The sequence below is a fragment of the Rhipicephalus microplus genome, chromosome 5, assembly GCF_043290135.1.
Source record: "Rhipicephalus microplus isolate Deutch F79 chromosome 5, USDA_Rmic, whole genome shotgun sequence".
Taxonomy (NCBI): domain Eukaryota; kingdom Metazoa; phylum Arthropoda; class Arachnida; order Ixodida; family Ixodidae; genus Rhipicephalus; species Rhipicephalus microplus.
In genome coordinates, this window is record NC_134704.1 from 7,477,394 (window position 1) to 7,496,852 (window position 19,459).

Consider the following 19,459-nt stretch of genomic DNA (forward strand, 5'->3'; position numbering starts at 1 on the left):
TTTTACGTCATTTCCGTGACGGAATTACGTCACTGATATCTTGGTGAATCCCGGCGTAAAACACTCTCGGGTGAAGAGCACTGAAGGCGCCGTTTCATTTTTCAGACGACAAGGACGACCCGAAGAGCCGAGAAGTGCTCAAGGAGCTCGAGAACATCGACGATGACGCGGACGCGCACGACCTGCCCTTCATCAAGATCGACGACGACGAGGCGGCGCGCAGTTACGGCATCGACGACGAGCTGCCGCTGCTTGTCTACTTCGAGAAGGAGATACCGAACATCTACGAAGGCGAGCGCGTATTCTTGCAACCGTGCATGCGGCACCGCTGTTGTCGTCTCACTGTTACGCCAAAGACAGAGCGGGGACTCTTGCTTAGGGCCGGTTCACGCTAGCGGCAAGCGCGCCTCACCGTTAGACGTTTGGCGTTCTCAGGCAGCCGTCCGTGGCTGTTTGCTTCACCCACGTCTGCCGTTTTTCGCCGTGCGAAAAATCGGTGCGAGACCCATTTTTATGCCGTTTGCCGGATAGTGGTTTAGCAAATCAGCGACGGAGGAGCGACATGGCTGAGCTGCGTCATCTGCTTTCGCCTCTCCGCATTGTCTGCGTCTGCCACAGCGCACTTCAAAATGTTTGCTTCTTGCTCCGCGGTTTTCACGATACGTCGTACGTGTTGTTCCCAGACTACGTTCCAGCAGTGAATAGAGCCCTTTCGGCTGCCCGGTATTTTTAATGTGCACAGCAATTCAAATGACGTCCCTAAAGCAGGCATTTAGACAAGTACGCCAGATATCCAGCGCTAGCAACAACAAACAAACGTGTAATGTATGTCCCCGAGATTCAGGAAGGCTTGATTAGGCCTAGAACATCAATTATTTGAGCATGGTTCTCAAAGGCGGTGCCGAAACGACTCGAGTGCTGTGTTGTCGAAGTTAAAGGACAGGAGTCTAAAGCTGATGGAAGCATAAGTTCGGAGCTTACGAGCTACAGAGAGCACGGCGGCCGCTTGATAGATTCGAAGTGGTCGACAACTGCATTCTGAAGGGCAGCCATGTTTGTCGGAGGAGCTTGCCGTGCGATTCGAACAGCCCTCTTGCGGGCGGCGCCGGTCTCCGGCACTGCACCGTGACGGCAGGCTTGCCGCTAGCCTGAACCAGCCCTTTAGAAAGAAAACGCAGGAGGCGTCGTCCCCTTCAAGTTGCCGTATTAACTCACCATGATGTCGTGCGTTTTGGCGCCGTCTACTGGAGCATGTACGTATAGTCATTGATCGGGAAAACCAAACACATTGTTGTCATGCTGACAGCGTCTTGACTAGTTTCCTTGCAGAGCTCATGTGAGCGTAATTCGAAAATAACGCATCCGCGACGCGACGTAAAGAGTGTAACGAGGTGGTTCCGTTCGTGAAACACAGGTGACCTGACGAAGGAGGAGGAGGTGATCGAGTGGCTTCTGCACCAGATGAAGTCGGACGCCATCGAGGAAGTGAGCGACAAGATCCTCGACTCGCTCGTCGAAAAGCACCCGCACGTCGCCGTGCTCTTCTGTGAGCATTTTACGTCTTGGCTAGGCTTGTGACTTCGAATGAACGAGCGAATATTACAGTGTTCGCATTCGCTTCGATTTGTATTTAAATAATTTCTAAGTATACTTGAAATGAGCTAATAAGTGCATGCATATTAGTGCACATGCAACCTCTGTAACGCTCCTGTTATTGCAGTGCCGTGAATACTACTGTCGAAGCAAAACCCGCATTGCCTCAACACCCCATTTTAATTTAAATCAACATAATGCCCCTACATCGATTCCTAATTTTGAGACTTTTAAGATTGGTATACGGGACTATAAGCTCTAAGTATAGCGAACTTCAGAAAGTACAACGTATTTTACAAGTTATCACTAGCATTTCACCGAAAGTCATATCTTGCAACTATTCAAACTCGCTTCCACATCCTACCAACCAAAAATCATGGCATTAGCAGATGTATTGTTTCGGTTTTTTTCTAATATTGGGCACGTAAGCTGAGTCATAAAAAATACGCTCATTTGTCAAATCGTATTTTTTATTTATTAATACCTCACAGACCCTGGAAGAGGCTTAAGGTGGAGGAGGCGTACAGTGCAATACAATCTCTGAAATGCACGTATTAGTATCTTACTGAGCAAACAAAACGAACAAATTAACGAACATTGCAGCTTTCAGAAGAAAAATAACAGCGAGAGATAGAGAAAAAAAGACAAATAACAGATAGGTAAATGCAAACAAAAAACTAAGTTTGCCGACATAACAGAAAATATTGCGCATGAGTAAATAGAAATTATAGTTACAGTACATAATGTAATACAGGCACAACAATTGCGTCCTAATATATTATGTAATAAAAACGAAAGCTTGTGACAACGCTATTCATAAGCAAGCAACCTTGCATAAGCTTTAACAAGTCGAAAACACACACACACACACACACACACACACACACACACATATATATATATATATATATATATATATATATATATATATATATATATATATATATATATATATATATATATATATATATATACAAAGGAGATTAAGCGCAGTGTGTAGAAAAATGTTTGTTCGAACAAAGTGAAGGCAAAAAGCGAGTGAAGCGAGCAAAAAGCGAGTGAAGGCAAAAAGCGTCATGGTCTCTAAGTGAAGCAATATTTTTCGGTTGGCTGTTTTAGAGACGAATAACGCTATGCGAATTAGATTGGATATTATTCGACCAAGTCCCTATTCGCTTCGAAGCTGCAATGTAGTATTCGCACAAGCCTACACTTTACGTATAAACGCCTTCGGCAACCTTACAGTATTCTTTAGGAGATGCAAATTAGACCGTAAATATTCGGTAATTTTGAGTTGCGAAATGGTGTCTTTCGTTGTGTAATAATGTATGAAGGCAGCCACGGTTTCTCGACGAGTATAAGATCCTCAACTCGTCCACACGCAATGACTGTTTCAGACCAAGAGAAGGACAAGAGGTCCGAGAAGATCCTGGCCGAGCTGGAGAACATCGATGACGAGGCAGACGAGCACGACATCGTGTTCCTGAAGACAAACGACCCCGAGGCGGCCGAAAAGCACGGAATCGAGAGCTTCCCGAAACTCGTCTTCTACGACAACGAGATCCCCAATTTGTACGACGGTAAGAAAGTTGCGGTCGGACACGCCTGCAAGTCGTTGCCGATCTTCTCTGCTTTGCTTCTGGAGAAGCCGCCACTGTGTTAGAGAGGCCCATGCAAGAAACGTCTCATTTGCATGGGCGTACGCGGAATAGCGCACGCCCATGCAAACCTTCGCGCCACTGCCCATGCACGCTAATCCCTTGTGTATGTGCGCATGCGCTATACTAACCAAGTGTTAGGACTCTTTATTGAAAGAAGGCACCTGCATCCGGTCAATATTAATAATACTAGCCTAATCGTTGGATGTAGAGTGAACTATTCGGATGACGTGTGCCTCGCATGCGAGGAGAGGTCCACAGTAGCACACGTTTTTGAGGATAGCCAGTTGGGAAGCGGTAATCCGCAGCCCGCTCCTGGCCGGCCAGCTTTGGGCAGTCCATCAGGCCCGCGAAGTGGCCGACAAGCTGGGCCTGGAACTTTCTTCATGGCAGTAGGGTGCGTCCAGCAGGACTTCATTGAAGTTGAACACATATATGAATAAATAAATAAATAAATAAATAAATAAATAAATAAATAAATAAATAAATAAATAAATAAATATGATTTCGGCAGATCCCGTGTACCTTGGAAATCAATGTTATGCAAGGCATGGATATGGAAGGCCATTGCAGTGTTGTAATCTTTTATTGAGCGAAACGTTGCGAAGTGGCGCTAAAAATATGTAAAAATGCACGCAGAGACGCACATTAAACAGCCGAATACGTTTTATATAGTCAGTTATTTACAGTTACGTAACGATGTCAACAGCTAGTGGATATTAGCAACACCAGAAGCAGTAAGCTGATATGCAGCGCTGGTGCAAGGATGGCAGCCCTGGACACTGTTATGTTATTCAACTTCGGCCGATGGCGTTAACTACGATTGACGTTAACCTGACATGATGGCTGCATCATCATCATCATCCTCATCATCATCGTTATCATCATCATCATCGTCGTCGTCGTCAGCCTGACTATGCCCACTCCAGGGCAAAGGCCTCTCCCATGATCTGCCAATCGACCCGGTCTTGTGCTTTCTGCTGTCACGTTATACCTGCGAACTTTTTAATCTCATTGGCTCACCTAACTTTCTCTCTCGTTCGTGCGTTCGCCTTCTCTGCGAACCCAGTCAGTAACACTTAATTACCAGCTGTTACTCTGCCTACATGCTTCGTGCCCGGCCCGTGTACATTTCTTTTTCTTGATTTCAACTATGATATAATCCATCCTTGTTTGTTCCCTGACCCACTCTGCTCTCTTTTTGCCTCGTAAGGTTACACGTATATCATTTTGCTTTCCTTCACTCCCTGCATCGTCCTCAATTTAAGCTGAACCCTCTTCGTAAGCATCCAAATTTCTGCTCTATAGGTAAGTACCGGCAAGATCCAGCTGTTATACTGGGCGTCCCAATTATCACGCACTGGTGTTACGTGAAGCATACCTATATCGTTCCCATTATACTAAAGTAGTCACTACTCATTTTTCGTTAATGACTATTAACTAATTAGTCTATTTGTAACCGAAGAAGTACACGCTCATATATCAAATGCCAATGAGGCAGATGCGCACATGTTGACATCTGTCTGTGCTACTTCGAACATTGTATTAATTGCGTGCTCATTTTTTCTCTGTGAATAAAGAAAGCCCGCGAGATATAAAAAAAGATAACACGTGACTGCACTCACATCTTCAAAAGAAAACAACGCCCTCCAATAATCTTACCGGAAGCAACGGCTTACCCTTTTTCCGTTGCCAGAGGCATCCTTCTGCACATTGTAAAGGGTGCCAACTACATGTGCCGCATTTTGCAGGGATTCTTTCCTCTCGATTTTACTACCATGTATATCTCACTGTCAACTGTTCTTGGCTGGATCACTGTTCTGATTAGAGCCTGACTGTAAAATGAAGGCGGCGCGTTTTTTCGGACATTTCCTTCATTGCTACTGGCTGTCTCAAAGGGAGCTTGTTTGAGGGAGCTTCATTCTGAGGCGAGCAGCGGTCTATTCGCGTGTTATTTTTTGTATGTCATGGGCTTTCTTTACTGACAGGGGAAAACAAGCTCGAAATTAGTGCGTTGCTGAAATTAGCAGAGACAGGTGTCGTTTCAACATGCACACATAAGCCTAATTGACATTTTGATAATTAGGCGAGTACTTGTTGAGTTACAAACATGAATATGACTAATTAGCTAGTTGTTAATAACAAAAAAATTGCTGTTGTATATCCTATAACATATTGGTAACGATTTGCACTAGCTTTCTTTCGCGTAACGCCTTTCCTTTCTTTTTTTTAATAGCGCTGCGTGATTATTGGGACGCCCTGTATACTTCCCTACAGGGGGCTAGTGGCAGATTGCCATTCATGATTTGAGAATGCTTGCCGAATATGATCCACCCCATCCTTACTCTTTTTGTTATTTCACTCTCATGGTTCGGCTGCGCGGTTACTACCTGTCCTAAGTAGACATAATCCTTTACGACTTCCAGCGTCTCTCCACTTATGGCAAAGTGCTGTTTTCTGCCGAGACTGCTGCACGTTACTTTAGTTTTGTGCATATTAATTTTCAGACCTACTCTTCTGCTTTCCGTGTCCTGTTCAGTAATCATGAGCTGTGATTCCTTCCCTGAGTTACTCATCAAGGCAATGTCAGCGAATTACAGGTTGCTAAAATACTCTCCATTAACTCTTATCCCTAACTCTTCCCAATCTATAGGGCCCTGTAAACACGCGGTGAATAACATTGGAAAGATTGTGTCTCCCTGCCTTACAGCCTTTTTTTTTATCGGGATCCTATCGTTTTCTTTATGGAGAACTATGGATACACTGTAGATTTCTTCCAGTATGTTGATGTAGGGTTCATTGATGCCCTGATTCCGCAGTGTCTGCACTACTGCTGATGTCTCGACTGAGTCAAACGCTTCTCGTAATCCATGAAAGCTATGTTTGGGGGTTGGTTGTATTCCGCGCATTTCTCGATTACCTGATCGATAGAATAGATATGGTCTATTGTGGTGTAGCCTGTATGAAATCCTGCTTGGTCCTTTGGTTGATTGAACTCTAATGTTGCCTTATTAGCAATTATTTTTTGTAAATAGTCTGTTGTTGCATTTGCGTACCACTCAGCCGGCGCCAAATACTGGCTCCGGACGATAATCTGTTGACGTGCCTTGATATGCATTTCTACCCCCTTTGTTCGTGCCTTTATAATCTACTGCGCACCTCAAGGTGTAGTCATTGTGTGTTCACCTTTTTTCGGCAAGAATGCGGCGTCTTCCTCTCCCGGCTTGAAAGAAGCTGATCAGCCAGTAATTTTTCAAATCCTTGACGTCTACTTTGAGATAATGTAGGCGTTCTCCCAAAATTCTGGTACCCTTGCCGTCAAAAGACGTTTTATTATAAGGTGGCCATTTTTTCTTTCAGCAGGTCTGTTGTTACCTTATACTCGCCTGTGGCTTTGCATTCCTTCTAGGGCTTTCCTTACTTCGACTGTTGTTACTGGAAGGATGCCGAATTTCTCTGTGCTATTATTGCTCCTTGCGATACCATCCTGGCTGTTTTAACTCCTGTACAGCTCTATGTGAGACTACTCCACCACCTCGACTATCCTATTGATATTGGTTACGACATTGCCTTCCTTGTCCCTTAATGCCTACATCCGATTTTTGCCTATATGCACAAGTTTGCCTTCGTAGCTTTTATAGGCTTCTGCCGCTTTTTACAGCCTGCTCAATTCCCTCCATATTATACCTTTTGATATCGGCTATACCTTGCGGCAGGTAGGCAGACTTAATGATTGCTGAGGTTTAACGTCAAAAAAAAAAAACACGATATGATATTGAGAGACGCGGTAGTTTAAGGCACCTAAAATAAACAATTTATGGTGTTCGCAAAAAGCGTGTCTATGCAATGTCCATCATGTAGTTGGTAAATTGTGTTTGCTGCTGCCGATCAGAGAACCATAGAGCCAATTCGTACAGGCCTCGGATGCTGCGAAATCGCGCGTTATGTGAATCGCGCTACACTCAAAGATGTTTATTTCTTTCCTGCATGAAACAAACTCGAGACTAATTAGGCGCGTTCTCTGGAATGAGAATTTTCCTTGCTTGAAGGTCACGATTCAGTTTCGCTATCGCTTTCATTCACTATAAATGCATTTTCCTGCAAAAAAAGAGATGGCGTTGCTTTTCATTCACTATGAATTTCGCCAGTGATCTCTTGCAGAGGCATCTTTCGCTTGCGTATATGTCCCATAAACCTTGGCACATGCTGCAAATGACGCATGTTTCATTTTTCAGGCGACCTGATGGATGAAGACAAAGTCCTGGCCTGGTTTATTAAGCAGAAAGAATCGGAAGAAATTGAGGAGATCACTGAGAAGATGCTGTTCGAGCTTATCGACGAAAATCCTTTCCTGGTCGTCCTGTTCTGTGAGTTCGCGTGTGCTCTGCTCTTATCAAGAACACGTGAATCAGACGCACATCTAAGACTACACAACTACACAAGTGCTGCTCTGAACACGTGCAATTGCAAAAGTGAACACGACGTATAAAAAGTGATTTGTTTAGTGAATGCAGTGGGAGAAGCCAACTGCCGTATAGAAGTGCCGTTACAGCTCATTCACTGAACAGCGTTATACTCTATGTGTCACACAAGTAAAGCACACGTGAAATCGTGCTGTTTTAGAAAAAAATGCTTTAAGAGAGCAGAGTTCGGAATAGAGCAGAGCCTCCAAGTCGCCTTATGCATTTTAGGCACGAAGGGCTGTTCACACTCGGAGATCTAAAATGGCAATTTTAAATTACAACTTGGAGAGCTATAGCTTCTGAATAAACGTAACCTTGTCCTACAAGTATACAGCGTGCATGACTAGCGATATGAACTATTCGCTTGTTCTATGTTAGCCTCACAGTATCATACTTTCTTCCCTTCGCTGAGTAACTATTACAACTCACGCGTAGTCACCCAAATCAGCCTTTATTTACTTCTGTTAAACACCTCTCTTTGGCCGCATTGAACGTGGTGCCTGTATTCAATAAGGTAGTCCACGGTGCAGTGCATAATGTTACTAAAACAAATATGTCTCGATTTTATTGAATGTGAATTTGTTTAGACGCTTCAGCTTTCCTTCGTGTGTCACAAGCGGTGAAAAAGGGGCAAGGCTGAGCACTCGCTAGAGTCAGTTGCAAAAGGGAATTATCTGTGAACAATGAACAAGACAACTACTTTGAACAAGACAACCGTACTGGCCTTGAAACGTGTAATTCAACAAGTTTTTTCCCCCAACTTTTGGTGAGTTTTTTCCCCCGACTTGTGGTGAGCAGAGCCGATTGCGTTCGCGAGTGCCTCGTCGACACTCGCGAACGCAATCGGCTCTGCTAACCCTCGCAACGCTGGCGACGACCGGGTTAGGCCAAATCGCTTCGGTGCATGTTTCGGCGGCCGAAGGAGCTTCGCTTTCTTGCGTCCTCTCCATCGCAGATAAATGAACCGAAAGAGTGTTCACTCGATGTGCGCTTGAACGTTGCGAGGGGTGGAGAGGATAAAGCGAGAGAGTCGACACGCGGCGAGCTAATGCCATCTAGAAGATTATCTAGGTGGCAATGGGCGAGCACTCAGCAGGCGAGGGAGAGGGTGACGTCACCGCACATTAGGAACTGAGAGGGAAGGCGTGACCTACTTGGAACCGCCCCAACACCAGCGGCGAGGGGAGCGCGGTGCGGCGCGTTGGCACGGGGACAAGGACGGGCAGCGTTACACAGGCTAGTCCAAGAGCTGCTTCGCCTCTAATAATGACAACTAACAGACAATGCTTCCAAAGAGAGTATAGAGGAAATAATCGTAACTGTAAGGTAACCGTAAAGAAATAAAAGTGGAGGAAAAGATAACTTGCCGTGGGCAGTGACCGAAACCGTTAACAGGGACCTGACCGGCATCGGACACGGTAAAGAGGGTCGTAGGTTCGGTACTTGCCGACGGCAAGTGATCTCTTCTTCCACTTTTTTTTCTTCACAATTACATTGCAATTACTTCCAATCGTATCCCCTATACTTTCCTTGGCAGCATTGTCTGCTAGGTCTCATTATTATCCACGGACCGAGGCACATTTAGACCGAATGAGCCACCTGGCGTGAATGAAATCTCCGCAGATGACAAGGACCACAAGGGTAGTGCCGAGGTGCTCGCCGAGCTGGAGAACATCGATGACGACCTGGACAAGCACAAGATCCCTTTCGTGAAGATCGACGACGACAGCGTGGCCAAGGACTTCGGTATCCTCGACGAGCTGCCCGCCATCGTGTACTTCGAGGACAAGATACCCAACGTCTACGAAGGTGCGTCTGCACGCTCATTAACACTTCAGTGCACGCGGCCATCTTGACACGTGTCGACTCTTCCTTCGTTTTGCAAGTGGCAACACTGCGGGCCTACCACAAGGTTTGGGCTTGCCAGTTCTACTCAGCTCTGGCCTTTAACCCTAGCCCAACCCAAGAAGAGTTGCTGGTGGCCCTGGTCGGTTGCTCAGACCTCCAGGCCCAACCTGTTTCGGTCCGGAGGGTTAAGCTAGCAAATGATACCAATGGTGTCCCGGAGTCCAACCATTGGGCGGCACATGTCTGTTTTATTCTCAGCTTAAAGGTTTTTAATCAAGCATTCAAATCCGAGAGAAACTATTTGGTGAACAAATATCGTTGTGTACCAGGTCAGTTCTCTCTGGTTTCCAACCCACTGGAAATAAAATGCTTTTTAAATAACAGAACAGAAAATGGGCGTTCTTAGGGCCCTTCAAGTTCTTTTTGAAAAGGAAGCGCAAGTAGCCGAATCAGACGAGCATGTAGAATATCACGGGGAGAACTGTTCAACCAACAAAAACAGTGTATAAATAAGCGAATAATAATAATAATAATAATAATAATAATAATAATAATAATAATAATATTAATAAAAGATCCAAGTCTGCACGACCTCTTAAGAACCCGTTGTAAACACTCTTTTAGTGGCGCTAACTGTAATTACAGATAATAACTCAGATTTGGGTGCACGTTAAAGAACCCCAGGTGGTCTAAATTTCCGGAGCCCTTCACTACGGCGTCTCTCATAATCATATAGTGGTTTTGGGACGTTAAACCCCACATATCAATCAATCAATTACAGATAATAAATTTCAGGGTTTTGATGTACACACAGTTATTGTAAGGCTTGCTTTGCAATCTTAAACGAGCAAATTTGTGGTATCTCTTCTGCAAAGCAACGCCACTGCTTGACAGTGCGTCGCAAAAAGGCCCCATGTCACGTACAACGTCGGGTGAAGGGGTGCGTTAGCTGCTGGGCTAACATCGCGTGGCAAAAGCGTATACAACCGCACAAGGCATGACACAATGTACATTTGGTATCTAAATGCTCCGACCCATCAAAAACTGGCTTCAGCTTTATTTTACCATCAGCAGCAGCCGCAGCATCATGAACACCTGCCGCTGTGTATATAGCTGCACATATTGCCTTGCATATTGCCTCACTTCGCTCCTTCGTAAAATGATGATGAATCATGGTCCAGTCAGTATTAGGAACTGTGCTCGCAGTTAGTGACCTAAGCGAGCTTACAGAGGCCTCTAAGAAGGCACCGCTTCTCGCGTTTACATTTTGAACGTGCAGCGTGTACCGTACAGGCCTTCAGTATCACTTGCAGGGCGCCTCTCGTAATGCCACCCGTTTACTTCTTTTCACGGAAAACGTTTTGCAGCTAAGTTTTCCCACAAATCGTCTTCAAAGCCTGCGACCAAGTTGTTCGCGGCTTACATGGCTTCATGATGAAAGTGTTTTCTAAGCGAAGTAATGTTGTTCTTTACTCGATAACCAATTTATCCGTATTTTCTAAAGTGTGGCATAGCAAAATCGTCCACATTCACTGTTTGGTTTTTATATGTTATTTCGCTTCTTTTTCCGTGCAACGTTTTTCTGACCCTTCCTTTCTGCTCAGACACTAGAAGAAAAAAAAACACTTTGATCTGTAGCGTCAATTACTTTTCTCAACAGCAAAAAAAAAAAAAGCGCATTCAGCGCGACTGCCATAGCGAAAAAGTAATGGCGACGCCACCTGTAAGTTTTTTTTTTTCGCACCAGTGACGCCATGTACCCTGACGCCTTGGTCAGTGCTTCCTTAGTAACTATGAATTGTACTTTAACGGACCAGCCGACTGAACTTGGCGAGTTTTAATAACTACCACGTAACCTTTGCAGCCAAAAATTGTAAAAAATTCATGCTGTGACACTAAGTACCATCACCAGAGCTCCAGTACAAAATTCAGATACTGAAATTTTTACCTTAATATTCTCGCAACTGGCACTGCAAAAGCAACGAAAGTACTTTTCAGAAAATGGCTGCGTTCTGTGTCAACTGATCTAGCATATTTATGTAGTCTAACGTGAGTCGATAAGGTGCCAATATTTACACGCGTGATCACATTTGCGGTGGCGACACAAGCGGATCTTACTGTAGCCTTGTACAGCGCCCCAAGTGGCGCATCCTTCTGGCGTCTCCTTTTGGCGATATTTAAGTGAAGGAGGTTTTCATGGACGACCATCGTTTTGTTGGCAGGTGCTGTCAAATAAATTCGGCTCTATTGATTACTTGCAGGTAACCTGAAAGATGAAGAGGAGGTCCTAAAATGGGTCCTACACCAAAAGTCAGAGGATACCATTGAGGAAGTCACCGAAGAAATCCTCGAGATGCTGCTACGTCAGAAAGAATACGTTATGGTGTTCTTCGGTGCGTTTCACGCTACAGCGTTTTGAGATTGTGATAATATACACTGAACTTGCATAAGTACTTGAATATAAAGTGTTCGAGTCATATTTTCATCAAGTGTCAATGCAGTACGCCAGGTACTTCTATTATGACGACGACCATTATTATAAAGCATTTGTTAATGTCCGTCTAAACGTTGTTCTTCTAATGACGCCATTCCTTGCGAGCGACTCGTGCCGAAGGCATATAAGTTTGGACACCGTCGGATCCATGACCAGGATTTGGGGGAATCTCTTGTATGTTACTGCGGTGTCCTGTCGTAACTGAATGGAACGGCGGAATCTCATATCTTACGAAAAAGCTAGTTATCAAAAACGACTCTTAGTTCTATACAGGAGACTTATTTGAAGATTAGGTTAAAATTAGTGTCCATAACGAACTGCATGGCTTCACAGAGTATTTATATTTTACAATGGGGCCCTATACCTGCTTCTGATGGGGTGGTGTTCCGTCGACTGGGGAAGCCACAAACTTGGTTGTGCGACGCTGCAGTTTTACCAAAATGTTCCAGTACGTCTTAGCTGTATAGAACCCGAAGTACTTTGTGATAACTCGCTTTTTTCAAGAGATATGATTTCTTTTCGCCTATTGCCCATTCAGTTATGACACGACGCCATTGATTCCGGCGGGAGATGGCACCACGTACAGATGCTTTCGAATTCTGCTCAGATGTGGCATACATGAAAGCACCTACGCCTCTTAACTCTGAACATGCATGCACTGAGCTTTTTTAAGATTCTGTTTGCGCAAAAGACACCAACCAAGGGTCGCGACTTGCAGAGCTGTGAATATTTCGTCGTCTCATTTAGCGCCACTCATATTCAATTTTTATCGCAGCGCCCGACAACTGCAAGGAGTGCCCGAAAATTCTGGCTGAGCTTGAAAAAATTGACGACGAATCCGACGATCACGGCATCATTATCGTGACTACCGATGACACAAAGTTGGCCAAAAAGCAGGCCGGAGTGACCCGCCTTCCAGCCATCGTTTTGTTCAGGAATGGACAGCCTGTTCATTACAAAGGTGGGCTTGTTTTCACCTCGAGCAGGTGTCCCCGAGGGACAGCCGATGTGTAATTGGACGAAAAGGCGATGTTATCACCTTTCCTAGAATCATTATCGCCTCTTTCGCAGATCAGATGACGAAGCACTCACAGGCATAAATCAATATTTTGTTGACGCTGGTGACCACAGATATTCAACCTGTGCGGGAATTTACCTACCCATTGCCGACGGCATGCTTCTACTGCGCCTACTATTTTTTTATCCTACAATTCCTTGCGAAGTTCAAATATCTGTGAGGTCTGCAGCTATATCGATGTAGTAATAGGTACTAAGGGCACATGTACTGTTTCGTGTGTGTTAAGAAGTGGTGCTTTTCCACCTATTCTAAAGGTACCCCGTGTTTGCCCAATTTATAAAGTGGGAGCTAAAGAAGTATTATCGGACTACCTTCCAATATCTACTTTACCATTCCCTTCAAAACTTATCGACGGTACCTTACATACCAGAGGTCAGCGCTTTCATAAAGCTCAGCGTGGGTTTCAAAAGGGCAAGTGCATGGAGTGGGCGCTATTAAATGCTAAAGAAAATATGCTCAAGGTCGTAGAGAACAGATTCGCACTACATGTCTTTTCAGTGGCATTAGGAAGCTTTTTATGCGGTGAACCATGCCATTTTAGTTCATAAGTTGCAGCGTTACGGTAAAAGGAATCCGACAGCAATAGCGAAGGACCAAAGAGCACGTGACACCTTCGAATTCGGAAATATAACGACACGTTGTCTGGATAGGTGCGTCAACAAACCATCTGTGTACCTTTATGAAAAAGCATGGTTTTTTTAGGTCGATAGGGACCTTGGAAGGGGAGTGTATCATCGTCACGTGGTCATGACATCTATTGCGTACGCAGTTTGTTCTAGGAGGCAAGCTTGTGTGATTTTAACCCTTTGAGGTTTGGCCCTTTGAGGGTCAAATACGTATAAATACAGTCAATGAAATCATGAGCAAGCTCAACGCGAATGCTCCGACACATGACCCAGACTACTTTGACGGATGTCAGCCGTGAAGCGCTGGGCACTAATGCAAAGATTATATCTCAGTATGCTTGAATAGCATATAGGCATGCGAGGGTAACGTCTAGGCAACAAACCGCAAAGTTACGTAACTCCATCACCAATCAAACAGTTCCAGAACACGCTGCCGAGTGTTCGAGTTAAAGCTTGCCGATGGCTGTACATCGTTCAGATTAGCCACAAGGCAGTCAAGACGTACATGTACGTCATTGCATGTATGTTTAAAACGCGTGCCTTTCTCTTGGGACGCATTTGCAAAAAAAAAATCAAAGGGTTAATAAATTATATTATAGTCTGCATTCGTCCTGTCTTCTACACAGGTGTCTGGTCCCCGGCGTGATGTAAGTTAACAAATTAGAGTTATTAGCCCATGTACGCCACGATCTCCTGAAAACAAGCATTTAAACTGAGTGCCGCTGTAACTTTTCAAAAAGGGAACTGAAATTCTTGGCTACTTCTTGAGTCTCTGACAATCCAGATCACTGCAAAAAACTCTTGATCGCAATAACAGCAGTTTTCCACATGCGTACACATGCTGCCTACATCACATCTTGAAGCAAAAATAATCAAACCATTTTCTCATTCATATTTATTGTGAACAAGCCTAAATATCTTCGATTTTGCAAACTTCCGTGGGTGGTGTCTGCATGCATTGTTGCTGAAGCTCCTCGTGCCAATCGGTTCTTAGCTTCCACCTCTTAGTGCGTTCATTGACCTCGCTAGGGAGCTGATAGAGAGTTGTTTTGCGCAGGGGACCTTATGGACGAAGACGAGATTCTGCGGTGGATGACAAGCGAGGAGACGCTGGACATTCCAGACCAGATAGAGAGCGTCAACCAGAAGATGCTGGAGAAAATGCTGAGCACCAGTGACTATGTGGCGGTCTTCTTCAGTGAGTGTATTTACCGGCATACATCGGCTACGATATCGAAACGACATCATCCTTGATTCCGCACAAATGAGGAGTAATTAAAATGGATTACCAGCTAGGTTCAATGATCTTGACAATAAAAAAAGTGCTTATGATCGTATACAGAGGAATATGCGGTGCATGGGACACATTTTTAAATTGAACAGGGCGGTAAATAAACGCACAGAACAGCAATCGGCCATTCTTCGAAAAACTTACACAAGTGGCAAAATTTTTTTTCTTCCCCTGTCTGCTCTCTCATTCGCCGTGCTGCAGGCGATGACGTTACCTAACCATGTCAAGGGTATACGTATGTGAAATTGTTGATTTTCGTGATGTGCGACTGGTTAATAACAATCCACCCAACTCGAGAACACCCAAGATGTACTCTACGAATGTCACTATTTTGACTCGATGCAGCCAAGCCGAAATGTGTGGAGTGCGACAAAGTTCTCGCCGAGCTTGAGAACATTGACGACGAAGCAGAGGCGCTGGACATCGACTTCGTCAAGGTCACCGACCCGAAAATAGCCAAGGCTTACGAGATTATTTCCCTGCCTGCCCTGGTGTTCTTTAAGAAGAAGTTTCCTCAGTACTACGATGGTGAGAGACAGTGCTTGTTTGCGCTCACTGCATGCTTACAGCCGCGGGCACGTCTATGCGTAGGCGGCCTTGCTCTGCGCCGGGCTCTGACGTCTTGTACCCAGGAACATGCGCGGTCTAGTATAGGCACGCTGACTTGCTTTGCACGAATGACAAAGTTCAAAGGTGCGCTTCCAAAAGATGACGCGAGCTGCTCATTTGTTCACATCCACTTCCAACTGAACATATTTACAGCTCAAAAAAAAAGGTACCCGTCGCGGCACGTTTCGGACGAAGCCAGGTGAAATCGGACGAAGTCGGTATCACGTAACGAATACTATCGCACGTTCTGTCTTTTGCTTAAATCCAAGAGTTAAAACATGTGTATTGCCACTGAGGGATCAGTGCTACGGCGGCCGAGTATTGATGAATGACTACAAAGAAAACATCGAAAGAACAGAAGAATAAGCTCGTTTATTGATGTTACCATGCACAAAGGACACTGTTTACGAAAACAGGCGTTGTGTGCTGGAGTCGACGTACTCACAATGTCTTCTTCAAAGTACAAGTCTAGCACAAGAAAGATCAGTTCTATAGCCTTGACAATCACACTTGTCCAAACGTCGGCTCCAACACTGGATTGGATTGGATTGGGTCATTCAAAACACAGATCACTGTGTCGCACATGGGGAGTGAGATGCTGAAATCATCATGGGCCTGTTTTTCCCATCGCAAGCTTCCATCTTTTCTTCTGCCGTTTTTTTGGACTCTCTCGGAAAGCGTGGTCGCCTGGTATAGCGTCTAGTTTTGTGCAGGGAACCTCAAGGACGAAGACCAAGTGCTCAAGTGGCTGACCGAAATGAAGGAGAGGTCCGGTGATGAGATCGAGCTCGTGGATCGCAGGATGCTGGAAATGCTTTTACAGGACATGGAAAGCGTCGCCGTCTTCTTCTGTGAGTGCAACTTGAAACTTCGAAGAGCATTCTTGCGTGCGATGTCTATCCTGACAGATTATATGAGCGCTAACGCAATCAATGCCTAAGCAGTAATGAAGTGTGTTGTCAGTATCGCAAGAATCACTGATTTAAAAAAAACAGTGGCATTTCTTCATAAACGATTCTGAATCGTCAGGAACACAATGTCATATTTGTGCGCGTGAAAATGTCAGTACACGTAAATCCGACAAATATTTTTTTTCTTACACGAGCCTGGCGGGATAAGGCACGCTTGCATAAATATTTCAGGCGAGTTTGCTAAACTGGTAGATCGAATCTCCTCTATTTCCTTATATATAGCGAAGCACTTCTGCTAAGTTGACTGGGGAAACTGTGATCAAAATTAATACCTCTGCGAGGATGATGATGATCATATGTGGGGTTTAACGTCCCAAAACTACCATATGATTATGAGAGACGCCGTAGTTGAGGGCTCCGGAAATTTCGACCACCTGGGGTTCTTTAACGTGCACCCAAATCTGAGCACACGGGCCTACAACATTTCCGCCTCCATCAGAAATGCAGCCGCCGCAGCCGGGAACCAAACCCGCGACCTGCGGGTCAGCAGCCGAGTGCCTTAGTCACTAGACCCCCGCGGCGGGGCACCCCTGTGCGAGGATGAACTGGTAATCTAAGCACAGGGGTGGACTGGGTACGTGGGTTTGGGAGCAGTCCCGAAAGCAGTAAAAAGTGTCTTTTGTAGCAGGCTTGGAGAACCGCGCAGAAAGACATTTTGGAGCTGCTCTTTTTCGAACTAAGCTTAAAGTATGCGATAGCAATGGGCACACTCTCGACGGGTTTTTGCTGTCGCCTTCATGTCGAGTATAAAGTCCGAATCAATAACATGCCCCCGCCCATCGTACGTTCCACCCGCCGGTCAAAGTGCGCTAGTGGGCCCGACGAACGCGGCGAAAGCAGATATATGCAAAAAAACAATATATACTTTTTTTACATAACACGTATACATGGCTCGCCCGCAGCATAAGGCAAAGGAGGATCCAAACCTCCTGACCAGGCCCTACCACACTGGGGCAACGAGCCGACCCATCTCCGTCGCTCGGAGGGCGCATGCAATAACGTGCTCCCGCTCGGTATTCTTGCCGTCGGAGCAGAGAGGTAGAACCCCGCTCGTCTTGAACAAAGGGATGGTATGTCGCTCGGGCAGCAAATGTGAACTTTGCTTCTAAAGGCGATGGCACGCGTGACAGCTCGGCAGCCTTCAGCGGGCGGCGCGATTATATATATATATATATATATATATATATATATATATATATATATATATATATATATATATATATATATATATATATATATATATATATATAAGGGAAATAAGTGTTTACCTAAGGGCTCGTTTTTCCGTGTTCTGACACAGTATTAATGAGATCTAACAGACAATAATGCTTGGAATGTATAGGGGAAGTTATTGGAACAAATGTAATATAAATAAGAAGAAAGAAAAGTAGGTGAAAAAATAATCCTGCTCACGGCAGGTTATTTTTATGTAAAAAAAAAAAGACCATAACGTAGTGAACAGCATGCACGACAGCTTCTGTCGCGGACCAAGAGGTTATGTGTTCGAATACAGATTACGGATCTTTCTGTACTTTTCTTCAGATCATGCGTATTTTTTAAGTCACTACCATGACGGAAATATGTCACTGAATCCTTGGTGGATGTCGGCATCAAACACTTTCGTGTTAGAAAAAGAATTATTTTGTGCTTTAGTTTGTGCGCACCGCGAGTACCCTTGCGTTTACACACCACTCAAATATGGCCGCCATGGCCAGGAATAAACCCACGTCCTCGAGTTTAAAAAAAGTCTGACAACTAAGGCTGAGTATGGGGTGTCACCCTCTTCGCTCAGCTTATACCTTCAAAGTTTACTAAGGGCATACGGACCCCTACACTGGGTCCACCTTTGAGCGTTGCGGATACTCCATTTGCAACAGGGCTGTGACACCGTCAAACGTTGCTACTGTTACCGTTCCGCTGGTTTCATCGAATGCCGCTTTGTCTTCGCCAGTCTCGGACGAGTGTCCCGAGTGCGACAAGGTGCTGGATGAACTGGAGAACATCGACGACGACACGGACAAGCACGGCATCTACTTCGTCAAGATCGACGACGAGACGTACGCCAAGGAGCTGGGCGTGACCGAGTTTCCGTCGCTGGTGTACTTCGAACACGGCGCACCCAGCATCTACGTTGGTGCGTGAAAAACGCTCGTTGCCCGCTCTGCCGCACGTGAAACTTATTCTCATTGAAAACTGCCCAGGTGACCTGACCAAGGAGGAGAACGTGCTGGAGTGGCTGGTCAAGCAGAAGAACGAGGACACCATCGAGAACATCAACAGGGACATGCTCAATAAGATGATCGCAGACACCGACTATTTGGCTGTGTTCTTCTGTAAGCAATGCTCGCTTCAATTTTTTTTTCTCTTTGTGTGTGTGTGTGTGTGTGTGTGTGTGTGTGTGTGTGTGTGTGTGTGTGTGTGTGTGTGTGTGTGTGTGTGTGTGTGTGTGTGTGTGTGTGTGTGTGTGTGTGTGTGTGTGTGTGTGTGTGTGTGTGTGTGTGTGTGTGTGTGTGTGTGTGTGTGTGTGTGTGTGTGTGTGTGTGTGTGTGTGTGTGTGTGTGTGTGTGTGTGTGTGTGTGTGTGTGTGTGTGTGTGTGTGTGTGTGTGTGTGTGTGTGTGTGTGTGTGTGTGTGTGTGTGTGTGTGTGTGTGTGTGTGTGTGTGTGTGTGTGTGTGTGTGTGTGTGTGTGTGTGTGTGTGTGTGTGTGTGTGTGTGTGTGTGTGTGTGTGTGTGTGTGTGTGTGTGTGTGTGTGTGTGTGTGTGTGTGTGTGTGTGTGTGTGTGTGTGTGTGTGTGTGACGGAGGGTCCACCGTAGTTGTACAAGCTGA

General features: G+C 45.2%; 1 protein-coding gene across 4 annotated transcripts in view; it reads left to right on the forward strand.

The window, feature by feature from the left end:
- hlk (hulk) overlaps positions 1-19,459 on the forward strand; it is a 134,145-nt gene that overhangs the window by 79,064 nt on the left and 35,622 nt on the right. For all 4 annotated transcript variants that reach the window (XM_075894777.1, XM_075894778.1, XM_037426252.2 and 1 more), the window contains exons 10-21: positions 106-291; positions 1,415-1,546; positions 2,991-3,173; positions 7,487-7,618; positions 9,338-9,523; positions 11,824-11,955; positions 12,832-13,017; positions 14,818-14,958; positions 15,397-15,579; positions 16,374-16,511; positions 18,583-18,765; positions 18,833-18,964. In XM_075894777.1, the coding sequence (XP_075750892.1) occupies positions 106-291; positions 1,415-1,546; positions 2,991-3,173; positions 7,487-7,618; positions 9,338-9,523; positions 11,824-11,955; positions 12,832-13,017; positions 14,818-14,958; positions 15,397-15,579; positions 16,374-16,511; positions 18,583-18,765; positions 18,833-18,964 (1,914 nt within the window). The remainder of the gene's footprint in view (positions 1-105; positions 292-1,414; positions 1,547-2,990; positions 3,174-7,486; positions 7,619-9,337; positions 9,524-11,823; positions 11,956-12,831; positions 13,018-14,817; positions 14,959-15,396; positions 15,580-16,373; positions 16,512-18,582; positions 18,766-18,832; positions 18,965-19,459) is intronic.